The following is a 22,465-nucleotide window of genomic DNA, read 5'->3' as shown; positions in this document are numbered from 1 at the left end:
AATCCCGCCCGCAGCTCCGGCAGCCAGTATAAGATGAATGTAGCAATGTGGGGAATGCATGAGGAGGTGAGAGGTTCTGAGTCTAAGATAAAGACAAAGTTATGCAAGGTGAAGGCAAATCGAAGGTTTGTATCAAGGAAGGAATTTTGAGATAGAGCTATGATTTATTTGTTTGCAGTAGTGCTCACATTGTGTTGGGTGCTATAAAAAAGATAAAATAATGCATGCTGAAAAGACAAAGCAGTGAGAATGGGTAGAGGAAAGAGTTACAACCAACAGAGAAGATAGTTAGTGGTTGCTCAAACCCTGATACTATGAAGTTTTAATAACTGTGTGTGTGTGTGTGTGTGTGTGAGTTATGAAAAATACAAAGATTATCCCAAGTCACCCTACTGCCTTTCATCCAGCTAATCTTCTGTAGCAATCACATCAGAAGTGGGTCACGCACAGGAATTTAAAGGAGGGAGAGGGTCATCTCAGGAGTATGGACCAAATATATGGATGCAACAGTGGAGATCATGGAGATGTTTGTGAGAGAAGAAAGCATAATGTATAACAAGGCTAGAGTAAGTGGCAGAGCAGAGGGGACAAAATTGCTATAAAAAGAGAAAAGGGCAAAAATTGGGGAGGGGAAGAAATATTCAGGGCCTTGAAGTCAAAGATAAAAATCTTGATGCAATGGGAGAAGTAAAGAGGGTGAAGGCATTCAGAGAGGGAGTGGGGCCTTGGTCTTATTGACTGGCAAGGAAGATGAGTTATATGGCATCATTTTATGGACTGGTAGGGTGCTAGTTCATATAATCAATTGTCTTCTCTCATACGACTAAAATTTCAATTCCTTGAAATAGACATAAACACATAAATATACTATTATGGGAAAATATATTCTAATATTTCACAGCTTAAACTATAGTTTATAGAATTTATCTGTGTCCTGCATCTCCTGCTTATTATCCAGTAAGTGCATCTCCAGGTCTTATTAGCATGTAGGGATTTAAATACTACAGAATTTGTCGATTTGATGTGCCACCTTTTGCCTTATGTCCTCTTGGAGCAACTGCAATTACCTAGAATCAGAATTCCTGACTACTTCAGGTTAACACATAGGATCCAATCCTGCCAAATGCATTTAAGTAACATTAGTCACACGAGTAGGAGCATTCATCTGTATTTGCAGGTTTCTCTGGCTTAGACAAAATGCCTGAATTCCATGTTGATGAGTGCTGTATATAAACCTAGATAGATGACAGGAAAAAAAGCTTGTGGCATCTGCTCACACATAATGTATCTCCTCTCTCCGCCCTCTCCTCCCCCTTACTCTACACACCATTGCAGTGTACATATACAGCATCCGTTCATTTGATATTCTGAGTTGCTCAGTTTCTCTTTTAATACACTGCTACCCTGCTATAACATGGTCGTGGGGAGCCAAAAATCCTTACTGCGTTATAGCTGAAACCCCATTATATCAGGGAAGGGGCGGCAGGGATCCAGTGGTGATTTAAAAAGCTCCGGGCTCCAGCCGCTGCGGGGAGCCCCAGGCCCTTTAAATCGCTGATGGAGCCCCGCCGCCACAGCCCCAGGGTAGGGGCAGCAGGGCTCCAGCAGGATTTAAAGGGCCCGGGGCTCCCCGCAGCAGCCGGAGCCCCGGACCCTTTAAAGTACCGCCTAAGCCCTTCTGCCGCAGTCCCGGGGTAGTGGTGGCAGGACTCCAGCAGTGATTTAAAGGGCCCAGGACTCCCTGCAGCAGCCAGAGTCCTGGACCCTTTAAAGCGCTGCCTTAGCCCAGCTGCTACCATGCTATACGTGAACCCATGTTATATCGGGTCATGTTATAGCGAGGTAGAGGTGTACTTGTGGTTTGTGCAGGGTTGTTTAAATGATCACAGGCCAGATTCTACCATTTTTACGTGCACTGAGTAGTCCCTTACTCTTTAATCATCCCATTTGAAATAATTATGATAAAATATATAACTGTGAAATGACTCATGCAATAAGGGTGGCCGAATCTGGACCTTTATGCTGGAGGGATGGGAAATTAGGTTCTTGTAATTTGATGTGCCTTTGTGTGTGTGTAATTATATTTTATTAAGGCATTATATATATATATATATAATGGAGTGGTCTGTTTGTGTATTAGATATAACTGAATTGTTACATTTCATATTGTCTGTGCTCTTTCCTGTCTAAAAAATAATAATAATAATAATTAATAACTAATACTGGATAATATTAGTGGCTATACCTCAGGTGTCTATTGAGAAAAGATTAGTTTCCATTCATAACTACATGAATCCTGTGAAATAAATAAATAAACCTCTAATTGTGACAAAATATCAGCTTCCTACTCTGGGAGAAATATGTAAATATTCATTTTATCTTCTAGAATATTTTCAGAAGTGTCTGCATTGTAGTTTTTTTGCAACTACAAATTAAGGTTTTTAGTATTTGATTTTTGAATTAAATAACGTTAAAAGAAATATAACTGCAAATGTCAGTTAAATATCATTGACTCAAAAAATAAGATATAATTACTGGTATATCACTTGGAATAAAAACAAACATTTTTTCTTTGTTTATTTTATATTTTTAATGTATTGAAAGTTAAACTTCAACTGTTCAGTATTTTAAATTTCTACTTATAAGGTGTGTTTCAGTATTGTGACAGATTTGTTTATAATTTAATTTTTTTGTTAACAGATGTGATCTGAAGATATATATATATATATAATATTATTTATGATGATCAAAAATGTATAAGCTCACAATATAATATAAATACCAATTTATAAGTTAAACAGTATACTGCAATTTCAAGGCAATGTGCAGACAATGCATGCATTAAATCATTTATTAATCTTTTTTCAGTACTCATCTCTCACCTGCTTTAATATATATTTTAAATATTTTAAAATGATTGGTTGATTTAACATTTACTTTTAATAAGTCCATTATTTGCAAAAATCTTAATGAGAGTTGTTCATCTAGCTGTATAGTCCACTATATCTTAGTAGTGTACCAGAAGAGAAAAAAGATTAAAAAAAAAATCATGATGATAATATAAACTCTATAAAATAAAAAATGCACAGTATTTCAATTAGATATTTTAAAGGTACTCTTAATCTGTTTTTGTTAAATAATTGATTGAAATAACATTCCTAGAATATTAAACCATCACTGTATACTTTCACAATCTGTGTTCTTTAGTATCAAAATGGAATTCATTTTTGTGTTACATTTTATATTTCACTTGCAGTTCTGCAAGACTGCTGCACTATCCGTGGTTTAGAATCATTGTGAACTATTTAAGAAAATGTGGACAATAATGAACTCTGCAGGTTGCCTTGCTTCTATAAATGCATCTAATTTTCATTCTGTGTCTGTCTTCAGATGACTAACTTCCTTCTGCACTGTTTATAGATAAATATTGATAGGTTACTGTATAGCATATTTTTAGACATCGGCCAAACAAATTTTAAAGAATGAGTGGGTTTGTACCATTTAACATGGAAAAATATGTGAATAAGATGAATAATTCTTGTCTGAACTTAGTTTGATTTTTAGAAGATAAAATGTAAAATATTTTATACCCTTTGGTCTGGTTTTAAAAATATTCAGGTAAGATATACTGTATTTAAATGTAAACTTTTATATAAACTGAGCAAGTACAGTTATTCAGAAAGTAATTTTAGTCTTGCTATTACATCCTTAGCTGTCATAAAGATTAGTATGGCTCTCTATACACAGAGCACAGAATAAATGAATGTATCAGCATGTAGCCTTGAGGAGCCCAATGCAATTTTCATCATGATAAATTGCATAATAAGCGAGAAAGTGTTTGCTTATTAATCTATAACAAGATTTAGATTGAAAATGGCCTGTTACATCCATGACAGGTACAGTACTGACTTCAGAAGGACTATGGAAAGAAATGGAGCAACAGTGTGTACAGGGGGTTAAGTATGCATCTTACCCTCCTGGTACCCTGCTGAGCTGCCCCTTTTTGTGCCTGATTTACCGTGTACACAATAACAGTGCACAGCTGCCTTACTTCTGTCTGGGATGTTAAGCACACTTTTTGAAGGAGCTTTTATGTCAAGCTTGTGCTTTTAAAAAAAATTCACTTCACATTTATTGACAAAGAAAAAAACACATGCAGTGTTTATCTTCTTTGTTGCGCTGAATAAAATACATTTCTGAGCTGAGATGTGCTGCAGAATTTTGGATAACTCCTCCACCCTTCTAGTCCAGCCCCCTCCCCCCCCCAACCACATACGCACACTAAAGATTACACTATTTTAGCCATGCTGAGTGGAACTGCTCACTCATGAGGATTAAGAGTATTTTTCTAGAATTAATTAGGCTTTGGTTTCTAGGCATAGAGGACTGTAGGGATTGTTGCTGTCCATAATTTTTCTTCTTTGAATTAAAAAACGCAGTTTGATATGGATCACTTTGTAATGCTTTATCAACATTTAAGAACATTGTATTCTTTTCAATGTGTGTATGAATAAACGGTACAAATAATTAAGTACTCCCTTTTTAGTTTGCAAATATAGGGCATTAGTTTTAGAATGTAACCTTTGCAGTTGATAGTTGTGGATTTAGAAAAAAAAGGAAGAACATGAGCTGGAGAACAGAGCTTCTAAAGAGGCTTAGATGACTTTCCATCTGTTTGGGCTACAAAAATCCCTTTTAAACCTGGAAGTAGCAAGGGATCTGTCACCATTTCAGTTATAAGCTCAGTTTTTTAAACCTTTAAATTCGCATTAAGCTGAAATTCAGACTAAAGATAGAGACAGAATTATAAAATAAGAAGGACTGAGCTCCATCAATACTCGTGTATCGGGGTAGCAGGGTTAGTCTGTATCCACAAAAACAACAAGGAGTCCGGTTGCACCCTAAAGACTAACAGATTTATTTGGGCATAAGTTTTTGTGGGTAAAAATCCTCACTTCTTCAGATCCAAGAGACTGCTTTTAAAAAGAGTAAATTAAATTAGACTTTTCTTTACAATGTTGCAGAAATATAGGTGCCCCGGTTTCCTCCCATTCTGTTGCTTCATGGTGTCAGTCTGGTTGTGTAAGCCACAGTGACAGAAAATTGCTGGGTGTTGGCTTTTCCCTCAATCCCTTTTGTACAGCAGCATTTCATCCTCTGAAAAGTATCTGTCTGACCTAACGGCCACAGGAGGAAAGGGACACAAAAGCAGCCACATTTTTCATCCTTACAACAAGGAAAGACCCAAAGGAAAATCACATCCTTGTGATTTCTCTTGCAGAAGGTTACTAGCCTGGTCATGGTTTCATAGCTGATAAAGGGTTGGAGGAGAACATGGCTTGGTGTTCCTCTGTGTTACTGATTGTCTAAGTGGAATCTGTGAGTTTAGGGGTTTGGTTTCCCTCTTGGTCACTCTTTTTATACAGAAATATGGAACAAAATAAACACTGTTTTTATACTGAAATTTCATGTATTGAATCTTGTGCAGTTAACTAGGCTGCTTTAGAAATAATAATGGTAAACTACTGCACTGTTGAAGTTTGGCTGGCTATTAGATAGAGGCCTAGAGTAGTCTTCAATAGGCTTGCATCAATCTCAAAGAACTTGAGCAAATGGCTCAGAATAGGACTCTCTGATGGTGTCTGATAAGATGAGCATGTGACAGTTTTGAGGGGGATCAACAAAATCATCTCCAGTCTGCATGACAGGGGCCACAGAGCTGTATAATCAAATATCATAGATACAGATTTCCTGTGCCCTCAGTGCGTCTGGCACTGTGCATCAGGGTTCGGACTTCAGAGTCGTATGCGTAGCCATAGATGAGAATTGCAACAATATCATCTTCATCATCAGCAATGGACTACCAACATTAGATAGCAACCAAACCAATTATTCATGCTGATGTAAAAACGCAGTAATCAAACTTTGCGTCTAACTTCACCTTACAAAAGCCAAGAAATTGAGAGTTATGGGTCTCTTCTGCTAATTCCCTTTTCCCTAACCCATCTGCCTCTTTTGTGTTACCCTAAAGTGTCTCTCTCTCTCTCGTTCTGTTCTTCATGTTACCTTCAAGTGCACTGTAGTTCTGAACATTCTTCTTTGCTTCTTTTTCTTTTGCAGAGCTGAGCTCCCCAAAGCTTCAAAAAGTTAACTAGAAATTAAAGTAAATTAAAGCTCCCAATGGCTGGATATTTGTTCATTTTTTTAATGTAAATCTCATCCTCTCAGATGGAGGAAATGCACATGTAAAATCTGTGTGTGTTCAAGAAGGCTCCATGTTCCTATGGGGAAGCATCTTCACTTTTAGTTTTAAAAAGCCTTCTCCTCCTGTGACCCAAAAGGTAGATGCTTCTTTCCCACCTCCTGCCCCTGGATTTCACATCCTAAAAATCCTATCTGGTAGCTCTGAGTAGGTGATTTTCCTCTCCCTCCTGTGAGGTGAGGGCTCCACTTTCTCTTTGCCTCCCTCTTAGCTACTAATGTGTGTTGAGCCGATAAAACTCCATCCTCCATCATAGTGCTTTCCCTTACACGCAGCGTTTTCACCTGCCTTCCCAGGTTCCTCAGGAGCTGGAGGGACCCCTTCAGTGTTCTTTCTCATCCTTGGGAGAGGGAGTGTTGTATTCTTGAGTTCCTCTCAAGTGCAAGTCTCCCTAGTTGATACCAGCACATTTCTATGATCAGTATTCCACTCGCTCATGCTTCAGACAAGGCAAAGTTCTGACCTGTGGCATCTGACCAGCAGGAAAAAAGGACCAGCCTTACAGTCCTACAGAAACCTGCCAGCAACAACCTTCAGGGTTGCAACCCACAGGTTAAGATCTGCTGTTGTCCAGGAACCCAACAGAGCGTTTGTTATGCTCCCAGCAGTGCTACTTAATTATTGCAACTAGCTAAGGACTTGTATTCTTGCAGTGTTGCTTGATAAGAGCTTGCATTTGTGTCCTAAATCCCTACTGAAATAAATCTTGGCCTGATTTTTTGAAAATATGCATTTTTATTAGTATGCATCTGTGTATGAGGGATGAGTAGTAGCCTTAGTCTGAATGCAGGATTATAACCCATGGACTCTGGCACATCTCTGATACAGGCTTCCTCTGTGGCCTTGACAGAATTACTTAACTGCTCTGCCTCTGTTTCCTCATCTATAAAGTAAGAATAATGAAGTCCCTCGGTTACTGGAGTGTGTGAAGAACTCGTAATGTCTGTAAAGACCCTGGACAATGCAAGTGCCATATAAAGGCACTTATATATTTGCATCCAATCACTCTGCATGATTGCATTGCCAAGATGAACAGGAAAAACAAGTATTGCAGCTACAGTCATGCAATTAGTCCTCCCATAATGCTCCTGCCCATTCTTCAGTGACAGATATGACATCTCAGGGCGCTGCCTCTGTCATCTGCCAAGCCTCCCTTCTCCCAGAAGCATGAAGGCCAGAGATTAGCTGAAGTAGTATCAGCTAGTCTCAGATCTACCTAGTTTCCACTACCACCACCACTGTGTCAGTGCAGGCCCAAGAGCATCCCAGACAAAACTGCTCTGCTATCCTTCATGCCTTTGTTCAGAACAGATCTTTTGTATGGCACTATGGTATTGGAGTAAGTTCAATAAAAAAATACTCATTGATACACCTTTAAAATGTAGTCTGCGCTCCTGCAGAGCTGTCCTGCTTGGGCTTGCTGTAGCCAAGCATGGTTATTCTGGGGCAGAGTGCTGGTCCCTTACATTCCCTAAAGCTTGCAACAAATTTATAGTGGTCTCCTGCCTAGGAACATGAGGCCAAGGGAATCTAATCGCTCCCTTCCCCTCCAGCATACCCACAATGAGCAGTCTCAACTTCAGCCACATGTACTGCTGTTATGTTTATTTTGGAGTACGGTGTAAATTTTTTTACAAGTTTGGGCTTCATTAGTTCCCACTGTATTCACCAGCTGTGTCCGTAGAGGCAGTTTCCCACAAGTTGGGAAGCCTCCCCATGGGAAAGCAGCTTTAAACTCCAGCCAGAGCTCCACAAGTCCCATCAGTGGAGGCTGTGAGGGAGATGTGCCTCCCATCCGCTTGTGGGCTGTGTCAGCCATCATCTGGCCACTGGCATAGCAGCTCAAGTCTGCAGCTAAACCTCAACTCCAGGCAGACTTTCTGCCTGTGGGACCCAGGCAATAAATCTTGACCCACTATATTAATGTATAGGTATTTTCTATTTGGCTGTATGTTTCCCAGTTTAGGGGAGGCAATTGGATTTATTCCTGTTTGTACCAGTTTGACTGACTTTTTAACATATGCCACACTTGCTGGCAGCCCTGAATAGGCGGCTTTTTTATTCATTGTGTAAATTTAAATAAATAATATAAACAACATATTTGTACTCTGAATCAAATTTACTGAGGGGTGGGGGGGAGTGTAAAAATAGAGTAGTTGAGCTCCGTTAGTGCCATTGGCAATATATAGGCATGTGTTGTGGTAGGATGAGTCGGTTTTGTAGAACTCCATCAATAGCTTGTCTGCACTAGGGTTTACACAAATGACTGTTTAAGGTGTGATCGAAATCCATATCTGGGTGGGACAGTACACATGTTGTACTAATCTTAAGGATGTGGAAAGAATGAAATTCCCCTATAAAAGAATAAATCTGTATATAAGAGACAAGGTGCTTCCTTGTGAATGCTAGGTTTGAATCTGCCTTTGTTTTGATCTGTGGTCTTGGTGCAGTGTGCCCGTTCTATCACGCACAGCTTTAGCTCTGAAAGAAGACATACAGACCAGCCGCGGGAGAGGGTTAATCTTTGGCCACATACTACCACAGCTGAGTGTTGTAAATGAATTAACAAAAAACCTGTTGCTTTTCAGGAAAATGCATGCCTTACCGAACACTGAGAGGAAAAATATTCCTGACAGAAAGATGTGAATCCTTGCTGAACTATGCTTCTGAAGTTTTCAATGAATACACATAGGGACCAGACCAGGGTTACTAGATAACAACATTAGGATTAGATTGTTGATCTAGTTTTTATATGCTTTCATCACTCAGTAGTCTGCAAAAATGCCAAAATGATTTTTAGTTTTATTCAAAGAGCTATAACAAGTAAAAGGGACATCTATACAGTGCTATTTTGAGAAGTACGTTAATGTTATATTCATTATTTTATTGTGTATATTGATGAAATAAGAGAAGATGAGGTGAATAAAAATGATAAGCAAGATCTTATGTATTTTTGTTGAATCTAATGCTTATCCTTTATCCATGTATTGCTGCTACATAGTTTGACAGTGGCTCAAATAGCTCACTTGTCAGAGAAAGCTTTAATCTATGCTTGGCTGGTCTTTCATACTTTTTCATATGTAAGTTACAAGAATATGCAATCCTGTTATATCATAGATTTACCATACACAAAAATCTAAAATAAAAAAACTTCATTGTTACCATCAAAGTTGTTAAGTGCAGTTCAAGAGGAGCTTTGTACCACTGAACATTTTTTCTGGAAAATGAAAAACAAATGGAAATAACTAAGAATATGAAACAATTTTGACACCAGTCTTGGCACTCACTTCCTGCACAAAACGTGAGAGAGAATGCTCAGTAACTAAAGCACCTACTTTTACAGATGAAAAAATAGTTCCAATAATTTTTTTAAACCCACTAAAATATTCCTAAAGTTAGGGCATATACTTAATGGTGTGGAATAAAGGTTTAAATGGCACTCATGTATTTGTGGCCTTGTCACTTATAAGTAATTGGCCATCCCAAACTCATGCCAACTGCTTTTATACCACAGTTCATAGTTTATATTCCATATAAAACATGAGCAGAAGAGAGAATTAAATAGTATAGATATTTTTTAATTTTATTTTTATTGGAAATATTTGACCTAAGCATAGTTCAAAAAGAGAGATCTTCTCTTCATTGAGAAAATAACATTTCACATTGTTTGTATCCTTTTTTTCCCCTTTTGATCACACATTCTCTTGTTAGGCTGTTGAGAGGTATACTTCATCCCTTCCCTCCCTGTCTCTCAAAATGTACATTTACTCCAACCCCCCTTCCCGGTTATACTTATTTAAAGACCAGACTTAAGAAACATGTTATCTGGTCCAGGAACGTTTTTAACTATGCTATAAATACCCCTTTGAAGAATTAGAAATCATTCCTTCTTTTAGCCTGGTGTATCAGAAGATATCAGACATTAACATCATGACTCAGCCATTATTGGGATGGGGCCAAACAAGTTGATGGACTAAGTTACATGTTTTTTGGAGCTTGAGCAAAGGTATTGATGCTTTCTTTCCTGTCATTTTGAGGCTAGTGAAGTTGGACTCTACCTAGGCTTTGTATGTTATGTACAAACATATAACATGTTATATATAACTGTTCTTTTAAAAAACAAGTCTTAAAATTCTTAACATTTCTAAATGTGTCTCTTTAGTAAGATGTGACATGAATAAAATATAAATAATGTGAGAGTTAATGGAATTGTTTGGGATGATCTTCGGCATTCTCTCATTTGCAGTGAGAGCGAACAGCAATAATGAGCCATATCCTGCCTGCTAATAAGGGAGCTTTGTGCCACTCCAGCAGGATGTAGGGGATGAAAGGGACATGGCCAGGATGTGACTGTACTGAGAGGTTCTCTGCTATGAAACAGCTCCACAGAAGACAATTGTGGCTGTATATAGTTTAGAGTAGTCTTGAGGCTGCTCTAACTTACACTAAAGGCTGAACCAGCCCCAGCAACCCCAGAGATCAGAAGAGCTCAGTGGTGGATGACAGCTACCTTTACCACCTCATCAATCAGCTTCACTGAGTGGAGTTCTGGCACAGTTACAGTCCGACCCAGAGTCTCTAAATGCGTGTATATTATGTTAAGGATTTAGAAAAGAGTTTTTTGTTAATCAGTTATAATGACATTAGTTGTGTAAAATGATTGCAATCATAACTCAATTGCAGCCCTTACTCATGTGAGTAATCTGATTGAAAGCAGTGTGACTGCTCACATGAGTACAGGCTGCAGGCTTGGGCCTCTGCTTGTATTTCCAAAGAGACACTGTGAAATTTTGTATTGCTTTATAATAAGTTAATTGAATATTTAAATTACGGATGAAGCTTGATAAAATTATTTAATTGGGCCTGGACAGACTTAAATTAATATATTTTTATCTCCTGTGCATCTCTTAAAGTACTAACGCATCTGAAATCACATTGCTAGAGGAGAAGGCTGTAGATTTCACCACTTCCTATGTAACAAAAATCATCTCTTGTTCTCAATGTGCCTTTAAATGACACTTACATTAATGAAAAATCATAGTTTTATTAACACTTGGCATTCATATATGTATAATACAAATTAGGAACAACAGCTAAGATGTAAATTTTTAAGGCGGAGGAGTTGTTCTAAAAATCAGTCACCAGCCAGTCAGTGCTGCTCATTTACATATGATCTGAAAAAGCAATCTTGCCTTAATGTGTGTTGAACTTCTGCCACGCGTGTGATGTTCATAAATAGGGATTGCCGATAGGTGAGTCTAGCTTTCTCTTAATAGCACTTGCAGTATTTTAAAACAAAGTGATTCATTCAACACAGGAAACCAACTTGAATGAATTCAGTATTTTCAGTGCCTCTAGAAGCTCCTCCTTCCCCTCCTCCCAACTAGTTAAAAGTGCTTAGCCGAACTGAATAGTAATACTACAAAAGCTGTATTTTCAAACGGCTTCTAAACTTTTGCTAAACAATAAAATATAAAAATACTTTGTATGACATTCTTTATTTGCCTTGTCCCAGGTTTTGTGATACGTATTCAGTACTACAGCTAGATAATTTGTTAACAAGGCCTTTTTACCACTTCGGACAGATGCACATACTGTTTTCAATCTTCATGGTTAATTATTCGATTTTGTATTTGATGCCAGAACACCCTGACTCCTAATCACTGCTCATTGTTGGAAGTCCATTATATTCTAACTGTTTGACTGCTCCCGTTGACCTTGAACTGACATTATAAGCTGTGTCTAATCTTTTCACTCTATATTTCTAATGCCTCTTTTCTTTTTTCCCCTCTTTGTCTGATCCCTGTTTAGCATCACAATGGGGCTGCCTCTGAGTCCAGCAGCTGACTCCGCCCGCTCTGCACGACATGCTCTCTCACTCATTGCCACTGCCAGACCACCCGCCTTCATAACAACTATCGCCAAGGAGGTGAGAAAAACTTCAATGTTCACTGAACTGCACTTTCAAAAGAATAATGATCTCAGCGTGCAACAGACTTTTTGGTTGGTTTTTATATTAATGCTTTTCAGCTCCAGTATTAGCAGACAGAAATAAAAAGTAGTCAAATCTCCTTTACCACCGCCCTACAATTTAGCTTTTTTGGGGAAACAAAATGGATTATCATTTTTAAATATTTGGTGGTATGCAACACACACATTATGCAGCAATATCTTGATAACTGATACACCAAGACACTTGATGAGTTGAAAATGGCTTAACCTGTTGTGTCCTGATGTAGTGGGTGTATAACCTTTCAATTCATATATAAAGCGGTGGGCAAAATCTCAAAGGACTTACTAGATTTTTTTCTTAGCCTTTACCTCGGCAATGCAAATATTGCATAATTCAGGACCGAATGAAAACTGAGCATTGCTTTTGGGATTTGGTCCAGCAGACATACATTATTGGATGAAAGAATTTGGTGTTTAAAGGAGCAAATTCTGCTCTCATTTTTCTCCATCTGTCACCCAAGCTACTCAGGTTCAGGGATTTTTCCTTTTCTCATTTTTCTTTTGTGGAAGGGAATCTAACAAGTGTTCCTTCAAGGGAAATAGGAAGGTGTTCTTGGGAAGGGCATCACAGGTCTCTTTCATCATCTCACCCGTCTTTGGTGATGAGTGTTTCTTCTGGGTCCTCTCCAATCTAGTCCTAGGTTCTTTGGGCATAGCATAGAAGCTAGGATCCCCTTTCTACTGCAGTCATCCTCCCATCTCCTTAGTGCATCTGATTTTAGAAGCTGCTGCAGCCTCTACAAGTCCTACATCATGCTGATTATGTGCGATTGCACCTAAACATTGGGTTGACAAAAGAAGGCTGGCCAGGAGGTACACATTGAAGGGCCTTTAAATGTCCAAAAGTAACATTTGGTATTATATATTATTTTTAAGTCCAAGACAGGCCATTTATTCATCCTGACCCTCCCTTTTTGTGAAAGTGAGGATCAGTAAAGAAAGTGGACAAACATTTTAAAGAATGTATGCAGAATAATAATTAAAACACATTCAAAGGCTATATTCAAAAGCCACGGTCAAGCTGGAAGGGCATAGCAAGTGGGGTCCCGCAGGGATCAGTTTTGGGTCCAATTCAGTTCAGTATCTTCATCAGTGATTTAGATAATGGCATAGAGAGTACACTTATAATGTTTGTAGATAATACCAAGCTGGGGTGGTGTTGCAAGTGCTTTGGAGGATAGGATTAACATTCAAAATGAGCTGGACAAACTGGAGAAATGGTCTGAAGTAAATAGGATGACATTCAAGAAGGACAAATGCAAAGTACACCACTTAGGAAGGAACGATCAGTTTCACACATACAAAATGGGAAATGCCTGTCTAGGAAGGAGTACTGCGAACAGGGATCGGGGGGTCAAAGTGGATCACAAGCTAAATCTGAGTCAATAGTGTAACGCTGTTGCAAGAAAAAGCAAACATCATTCTGGGATGTATTAGCAGGAGTGTTATAAGCAAGACACAGAAGTAATTCTTCCACTCTACTCCACTCTGATTAGGCCTCAATTGGAGTATTGTGTCCAGTTCTGGGCACCACATTTCAGGAAAGGTGTGGACAAATTGGAGAGAGTCCAGAGAAGAACGACAAAAATGATTAAAGGTCTAGAAAACATGACCTGTGAGGGAAGATTGAAAAAATTGGGTTTGTTTAGTCTGGAAAAGAGAAGACTGAGAGGAGACATAACAGTTTTCAAGTATGTAAAAGGTTGTTACAAGGAAGAGGGGGAAAATGTGTTTTTCTTAACCTCTGAAGATAGGACAAAATGTTTCCTACTGTCAGGGTTGTTAAACATTGGAATAAATGGTGTTGGTCTGCCAGTGTTCTGGTGCCTGTTGGGGGGTTGTTTTGGTTTGTGTTTCTTGGACTAACAGGTTTTAGGTGGGAAGGCTATGACCAATACAGAGGCAGCAGTGAAAGACACAATGAGGATGACTAGATGTGGAAGCTGCTGCATATACATGATCCTAGAGGGGGTACCTGAACAGACTTTTGTCTGCATGAAGTGCCGCCTGATAGAGCTGATGGAAGAAAAGATCCAAGGACTGGAGATGCAGGTGGAAACTCTGATTGAGTTTAGAAGGGGGTTCGAGCAGATGATGGAGCAAAAACATGAGGAGGCTGAAGGGACGAGCTCAGACTTGCAGATGGAAGCAGGACCAAAGAATTCTGAGGGGAGACTGCTGGGTGAGGAAAGTTGACGGTGAAAGCATGTGACTAAGAGAACCAGGCAGAGGAAAAGATGGGCCAGTGAAGGAGAAATAGAGCTCAGGAACAGGTTTACGGAGTTGGAAAATGAAGGGCCACAGCAGGTGGTCGCTGAAGGTGACAGGGCTCGGAAAAAGAGAAGAGCAGCTAGTCCTACAGGAAGAGGAGAAGAGTCAATGGAGACAACACCAAATATGAGCCCCAGGAGGATATGGGATGGGTTGCGGAGGATTGCAAGGGCGAATAAGAATCGAGAGGACTTGTAGCCAGTGGGAGCAGGGGATAGACCGGAGATCACACTGTCACTAGGAAAAGGCAGGTCTGTGTGATTGGGGACTCCTTAGTGAAAAGAATAGACAGGCCTATAACTAGAGCTGATCCGGAGAACAGAAGGGTGTGCTGTCTGCCGGGTGCTAAGATACGGGATGTGGACGTGAGGCTGAAAAGGATCATAATGGGAGCGAGAAAGAATCCGTTGATTGTCCTTCACGTGGGAACAAATGATATGGCTAGATTCTCACTGGAACGTATCAAGGGAGACTATGTCAGGCTGAGGAAGATGCTTAAGGAAATCGAGGCTCAGGTGATCTTCAGTGGAAATTTGCCTGTTCTTAGAGAAGAGCAACAAAGGTGTGACAAGATTATGGCGATCAACAGATGGCTCAGGCAGTGGTGCTATAAGGAGGGATTTGGTATGTACAGCCACTGGGAAGCATTCATGGACAGAGGACTGTTCTCTCAGGATGGACTTCACCTGAGTAAGGAGGGAAATAGGCTTCTAGGATGGAGGCTGGCACAACTGATGAAGAGAGCTTTAAACTAGGAACTGGGGCGAGATGGTTGGGAGATGTCCAGGTAATCTCCATGCCAGAATTCAACATTGAGAGGGAAGAAAACAAAGTAAGAGAGGATACAGCCGTGGGCAAAAGAATGGACGTAAGGAGGAAGGATGGTGTAGATACCAGTCTAATAGGTGATACTGGTGGTAGAATGTCTGTGCCTAACCGGGTAAAGAATGTCACTGAAGCCAAACGGCAAAAATTAAGATGTCTGTACACTAATGAGAGGAGCCTAGGTAACAAAATGGAGGAACTAGAGCTACTAGTGCAGGAAGTGAAACCAGATATTATGGGGATAACAGAAATATGGTGGAATAGTAGTCATGACTGGAGTACAGGTATTGAAGGCTATGTGCTGTTTAGGAAAGACAGAAATAAAGGCAAAGGTGGTGGAGTAGCATTGTATGTCAATGATGAGGTTAACTGTAAAGAAATAAGAAGTGATGGAAGGGATAAAACAGAGTCTGTCTGGGCAAAAATCACATTGGGAAAGAAAGCTACTAGAACCTCCCCTGAGATAGTGCTTGGGGTGTGCTACAAACCGCCAGGATCTGATTTGGATATGAATAGAGATCTTTTTAATGTTTTTAATGAAGTAAACACTAATGGGAATTGTGTGATCATGGGAGACTTTAACTTCCCAGATATAGACTGGAGGACAAGTGCTAGTAACAATAATAGGGCTCAGATTTTTCTGGATGTGATAGCTGATGGATTTCTTCATCAAGTAGTTGAAGAACCAACAAGATGGGATGCCATTTTAGATTTGGTTTTGGTGAGTAGTGAGGGCCTCATAGAAGAAATGGTTGTAGGGGACAACCTTGGTTCAAGTGATCATGAGCTAATTCAGTTCGAACTTGATGGAAGAATAATCAAAAACAGATCTGGGACTAGAGTTTTTTATTTCAAAAGGGCTAACTTTAAAGAATTAAGGAAATTAGTTAGGGAAGTTGCTTGGACTGAAGAGCTCATGGCTCTAAAGGCAGAGGAAGCCTGGAATTACTTCAAGTCAAAGCTGCAGAAACTTTCAGAAGCCTGCATCCCAAGAAAGGGGGAAAAAATCATAGGCAGGAGTTGTAGACCAAGCTGGATGAGCAAGCATCTCAGAGAGGTTATTAAGAAAAAGCAGAAAGCCTACAAGGAGTGGAAGATCGGTGGAATTAGCAAGGAAAGCTACCTTATTGAGGTCAGAACGTATAGGGATGAAGTGAGAAAGGCTAAAAGCCATGTAGAGTTGGACCTTGCAAAGGGAATTAAAACCAGTAGTAAAAGGTTCTATAGCCATATAAATAAGAAGAAAACAAAGAAAGAAGAAGTAGGACCGCTAAACACTGAGGATGGAATAGAGGTTAAGGATAATTTAGGCATGGCCCAATATCTAAATAAATACTTTGCCTCAGTCTTTAATAAGGCTAATGAGGAGCTTAGGGATAATGGTAGGATGACAAATGGAAATGAAGATATAGAGGTAGATATTACCACATCCAAGGTAGAAGCCAAACTCGAACAGCTTAACGGAACAAAATCGGAGGATAATCTTCATCCAAGAATATTAAAAGAATTGGCACATGAAATTGCAAGCCCATTAGCAAGAATTTTTAATGAATCAGTAAACTCAGGGGTTGTACCATACGACTGGAGAATTGCTAACATAGTTCCTATTTTTAAGAAAGGTAAAAAATGTAATCCGAGTAACTATAGGCCTGTTAGTTTGACATCTGTAGTATGTAAGGTCTTGGAAAAAATTTTGAAGGAGAAAGTAGTTAAGGACGTTGAGGTCAATGGTAATTGGGACAAAATACAACATGGTTTTACAAAAGGTAGATCGTGCCAAACCAACCTGATCTCCTTCTTTGAGAAGGTAACAGCTTCTCTAGACAAAGGAAACGCAGTGGATCTAATTTACCTCGATTTCGGTAAGGCATTTGACACGGTTCCACATGGGGAATTATTAGTTAAATTGGAAAAGATGGGGATCAATATGAAAATTGAAAGGTGGATAAGGAACTGGTTAAAAGGGAGACTACAGTTTTGGGGGCAATCTTATTTAACCTTTTTATTACTGACCTTGGCATAAAAACCAGGAATGTGCTAATAAAGTTTGCGGATGATACAAAGCTGGGAGGTATTACTAACACAGAGCAGGACCAGGATATCATACAGGAAGATCTGGATGACCTTGTAAACTGGAGTAATAGTAATAGGATGAAATTTAATAGTGAAAAGTACAAGGTCACGCATTTAGGGATTAATAACAAGAATTTTAGTTATAAATTGGGGACACATCAGTTGGAAGTAACAGAGGAGGAGAAGGACCTCAGAGTATTGGTTGATCACAGTATGACTATGAGCCGTCAATGTGATATGGCCATTAAAAAAGCTAATACAGTTTTAGTATGCATCAGACGAGGTATTTCCAGCAAAGATAAGGAGGTGTTAGTACCATTATACAAGGCACTGGTGACACCTCATCTGGAATACTGTGTGCAGTTCTGGTCTCCCATGTTTAAGAAGGATGAATTCAAATTGGAACAGGTTCAGAGACGGGCTACTAGGATGATCCGAGGAATGGAAAACCTGTCTTATGAAAGGAGAGTCAAAGAGCGTGGCTTGTTTAGCCTAACCAAAAGAAGGCTGAGGGGGGATATGATAGCTCTTTATAAATGTATCAGAGGGATTAATATTAGGGAGGGAGAGGAATTATTTAAGCTTGGTACCAATATGGACACAAGAACAAATGGATATAAACTGGACACTAGGAAGTTTAGACTTGAAATTAGATGAAGGTTTCTAACCATCAGAGGGGTGAAGTTCTGGAACAGCCTTCCAAGGGGAGTAGTGGGGGCAAAAGACTAAGCTTGATAAGTTTATGGAGGGGATGGTATGATGGGATAGCCTAATTTTGATCAAAGATCAATTGCCAAATTATCAGCAGGTAAGTATGCCCAGTAGTCTGTGATTGGATGTTAGATGGGATGGGATATGAGTTACTACAGAGAATTCTTTTCTGGGTGCTGGCTGGTGAGTCTTGCCCACATGTTCAGGGTTTAACTGATTGCCATATTTGCAGTTGGAAAGGAATTTTCCTTCAGGGCAGATTGGCAGAGGCCCTGGAGGTTTTTCACCTTCCTCTGCAGCATGGGACACATGTCACTTGCTGGAAGATTCTCTGCAGCTTGAGGTCTTCAAACCATAATTTGAGGACTTCAATAACTCAGACATAGGTTAGGGGTTTGTTATAGAAGTGGATGGGTGAGATTCTGTTGCCTGCATTGTGCAGGAGGTCAGACTAGATGATCATAATGGTCCCTTCTGACCTTAAAGTCTATGAGTCTATAAATGTTGTGGAATCTCCATCATTGCAGATTTTTAAGAGCAAGTTAGACAAACACCTGTCAGGGATGGTCTAGATAATACTTAGTCTTTCCACGAGTGCAAGGGACTAGAGTAGATGACCTCTCGAGGTCCCTTGCAGTTCTATGATTCTATGGTTCAAATGAGTTCTGCAAAATACAAATGTTCTTAATGTAATATTTTAGTCCAAATGTTGAACATTTGTCCTTAAATCTCAAACAAAAACTGTTTCTTTTCTGTATATTGCACAAATTATATTTTTGGATTGGTCATCGGATGTCTTCATTCCTAGTGAATGATGTGGAAAAATGTAATTTTGCATAATTAATATGTAATTTGTAATTCCTCTGTTTTTTTCCCTCAGACTAGTGACAGTACCTCAGTCTTCATCCATGCCTCAGTCTTAGACAGTGGGCTAATTATTTCACTCTGCCTGCCAAGTCAAAGGTACAGGCACAGAGTGAGGTGTGATTAGCAAACAGAAATAATCACCATCCCTGCCTCTTTACTTACCCTCCTTAATTGGCTTTATGTACTGTCATAGCATTCTTTCTCAGATCTGAACCTTAGAGTTCAGAAAATGAGATACTAGCATGAATTTCCCTAAGCTTAATTACCAGCTTAGATCTGATAGGCTGCCACCACCCAAAAATATAGTGTTTTGGGGCACTCTGACCTCCCCAACCTTCCCTGGGGACCCCAAGAACCCAGACCTCTTGGGTTCTTAAAACAAGGAGAAATAAACCATTTCCCCACCTTCCCCCTCTCAGAACTTCCCTCCCTGGGCTATCCTGAGATACTGATCTAACCTCTTAAATCACCATACAGAGAAGCATCTCCCTTCCCTTCCACAAAGAGGCAAACAGATTTAAGGAAAACAGAGAGAGATTTTATCTCTCCCCCTCCCATCTCCCCACCCATCCTGGTGACTTATCTCAATCCCCTGGGATAAAACAAGGGAAACAGAGAAAAAAACAATCAATCAGGTTCTCTAAAAAGAAATCTTTTAATAAAAGAAAGGAAAAAGTAAAGAATTATCTCTGTAACTTCAAGATGTCAATATACAGGGTCCTGTAGCTTACAGATACCAGAAAAGACTTCCCCCCAGTACCAATACAAATCAAAATATTACCAGCAACTACACATATAAAAGTTAACCAGCCAGATCCACAAATGCAAATAGTGTAAAACAATGAAAAAGCCTAAACCGCCTGGTTTTTACCTTCTATTTGAAAAGAAACTTAGAGAGCCTATAGTAATGTCTGGTCTCTCTCAGACCCTCCGAGAGAAGAACAAAGAACTCACACCCAAACTTCCCACAACCCGAATTTAAAAGTATCTTGTCTTCTGATTGGTCTTCTGGTCAGGTGTCCAGTTTCCTGCTTGTAACCCTTTACAGGTATAAAAGACATTAACCCTTAACACTCTGTTTATGACATCTACACATTGAAGAAGAGATGTGACAGTGTAGAACTGCAGTAACCCATATGAACACTTGGACGCCTCTCACTGCTGCTAGAGACCGTAGACATGTTGGAACCTGATCTGGTATTAAGAAACTAACATGCAAAGCTCGTGCTAAGTATAATTGAAATATATGTGGACAACAGTAGTTAAATATCTAATCCTATTCCTTTTGTAGGTGCATAGACACACTGCGCTGGCAGCAAACACTCAGTCTCAACAGAATATTCACACCACAGCTCTTGCTCGGGCTAAAGGAGAGATCCTAAGAGTCATCGAAATACTAATAGATAAAATGCCCACAGATGTTGTGGATCTTCTTGTAGAGGTAAGAATATGCTATAATATCTGTATATCATAGTTTTTAATAAATCAATGAATAATACATTGCACATAAACTCAGTTGTAAATTGTAAAGTGCCATCTACCTTTACAGCACCATGGAGCATATGTTATTTTTTTAAATAACACATTTGAGGCCATAAGACTCTGTCTCTGTCTCAAAGGGCTTAAAAAAGGAGCAGAAAACAAATATACAAATGACTGAGTATGGTACAACAAAAGCAAGATCAGTGAGCAGTGATGTTGAGCACACCTTGTTCAAATTTTTTCCTTTATCTGTCTTTAGATAAACTCTTTTTAAGGGGAGGACTTGGGCTGGGATGTAATGTATTTTCAGGAGGCCCTTGAAAATGGTTATGTGGATGCATTGAAGACTGGGTTGCAGAGAGCATTTCTGACATGAAAGCTACTTAAGAGGATGTATGGAGATGGATAAAATGGAATAGTTAATCCTGGGCAAAGCTTGGGCAAAGTGAAAGTGCCAAAGGTTGGAGACCAGAGCAGAGAATTGGGTAGGACTTAATTGGTAAGGACAAGCTAGTAAAAGAATTTGTTGGCAATTTGGACATGGTTTTAACAGCAGCATTTTGAATGGACTGAAGAGGGATGTTGAAAGTTTTGTCTTTTGGATGCATATTCATTAAGGCTGAAGGACATCGTTAAAGAATCCACCATACAATGTGATTTCCTTAAATTTGGTGTTCCTGTTCACATTCCCTCTTAATATAGCTAGCGCAAAATGTGGTTTTCCTTCTAAGGCCTTCGATAGCAGACACTTGCCTATAGTTTGTAGCTTTGTAAAATGTGTACTGTTACTGTGAATGGGTATTTGCAGCAATTCCCAGTAGCCTTGCCATTGCAAATTCCAATATGTTGCAATGCAGTCAGATTTGTTTGTGCGGATAACACGTTATACTTAGGTACCAAAAATATAATTAAACACAAGAGCTAGAAAATTCTATAACTGTTCAGAATTTAAATGTTGTTATGAACAATAAAATCAAACATTGTTAAACAATTGTAACTTTTGTTTCCAAGGTTATGGACATCCTCATGTACTGCCTTGAAGGATCCTTAGTCAAAAAAAAGGGACTTCAGGAATGCTTTCCAGCCATCTGCAGGTAAAAGCACTGAAGGAAATGATTTGTGATGAATATATTCTCTTGCGATAGCTCACTTATAGCCATAATGTTTACACCTTAAAACTTCAGATGTAGAGTATTTTAAGTACAGTAGAACCTCAAGGTTATGAACACCAGTGTTGTGAACTGACCAGTTAACCACACACATCATTTGGAACTGGAAGTACACAATCAGGCAGCAGCAGAGACAAAAAAGGCAAGTATGGTATAATACTGTGTTAAACATAAACTACTAAAAAAAAAAAAAGAGCAGCATTTTTCTTCTGCCTTGTAAAGTTTCAGAGCTGCATTAAGTCAATGTTCATTTGTAAACTTTTTAAAGAACAACCATAAGGTTTTTTTCAGAGTTATGAGCATCCTCCATTCCCGAGGTGTTTGTAACTCTGAGGTTCTATTGTAGTGTACAGTTTTTCTAATCCCTATTACATCTGAAAAAGAGAAGGTAAGTCAGAAAATAGCAGTTATTGAAAATGCTTCTGTATAAAAGTCCACATGGTAAAATACTGTTCATTTTTATGTTGGCAGTATCTCTTAAAACTTTGCCCTACAACTCCAATGTTGTGTTGTTTTCTCTATCATAAACAACAGAAAATGGTAAGGTTCTTTTCTTTCATTATACTTGTAACCACCACAGTTCGTTTCTTTTGTTTGGTAATAATAACTCTGTACTTTTATAGCATCTTGCAACCCTGGATTTTAAAGTGCTTTATAAACTTTAGTTAATTAGTTATTATCCTCATTATACACATGGGTAAACTGAAACACAGTGAAGTGATTCGTGAAAGGAATTCTGGCAATGATGGGAATACAACACATATCTTCCGAGGTTTAATCCAACTCCTGTGGT

At 39.1% G+C, this 22,465-nt stretch overlaps 1 protein-coding gene across 5 annotated transcripts in view; it reads left to right on the top strand.

Annotated features, from left to right (window-relative positions):
* The window catches only part of WDR7 (WD repeat domain 7), a 351,772-nt gene that overhangs the window by 257,956 nt on the left and 71,351 nt on the right, over positions 1 to 22,465 (top strand). For all 5 annotated transcript variants that reach the window (XR_004001091.1, XM_030568068.1, XM_030568066.1 and 2 more), the window contains 3 exons: positions 12,074 to 12,191; positions 20,313 to 20,462; positions 21,515 to 21,597. Coding sequence is in view for 4 of the 5 variants with exons in the window: in XM_030568068.1 (XP_030423928.1) it covers positions 12,074 to 12,191; positions 20,313 to 20,462; positions 21,515 to 21,597 (351 nt within the window). In the remaining variant the exon portion in view is untranslated. The remainder of the gene's footprint in view (positions 1 to 12,073; positions 12,192 to 20,312; positions 20,463 to 21,514; positions 21,598 to 22,465) is intronic.

This window comes from Gopherus evgoodei, chromosome 6, assembly GCF_007399415.2.
Source record: "Gopherus evgoodei ecotype Sinaloan lineage chromosome 6, rGopEvg1_v1.p, whole genome shotgun sequence".
In the NCBI taxonomy this organism is placed as follows: Eukaryota; Metazoa; Chordata; order Testudines; family Testudinidae; genus Gopherus; species Gopherus evgoodei.
Note: the sequence above shows the minus strand (reverse complement) of the source record. Positions and strands in the feature narration are given on the sequence as shown.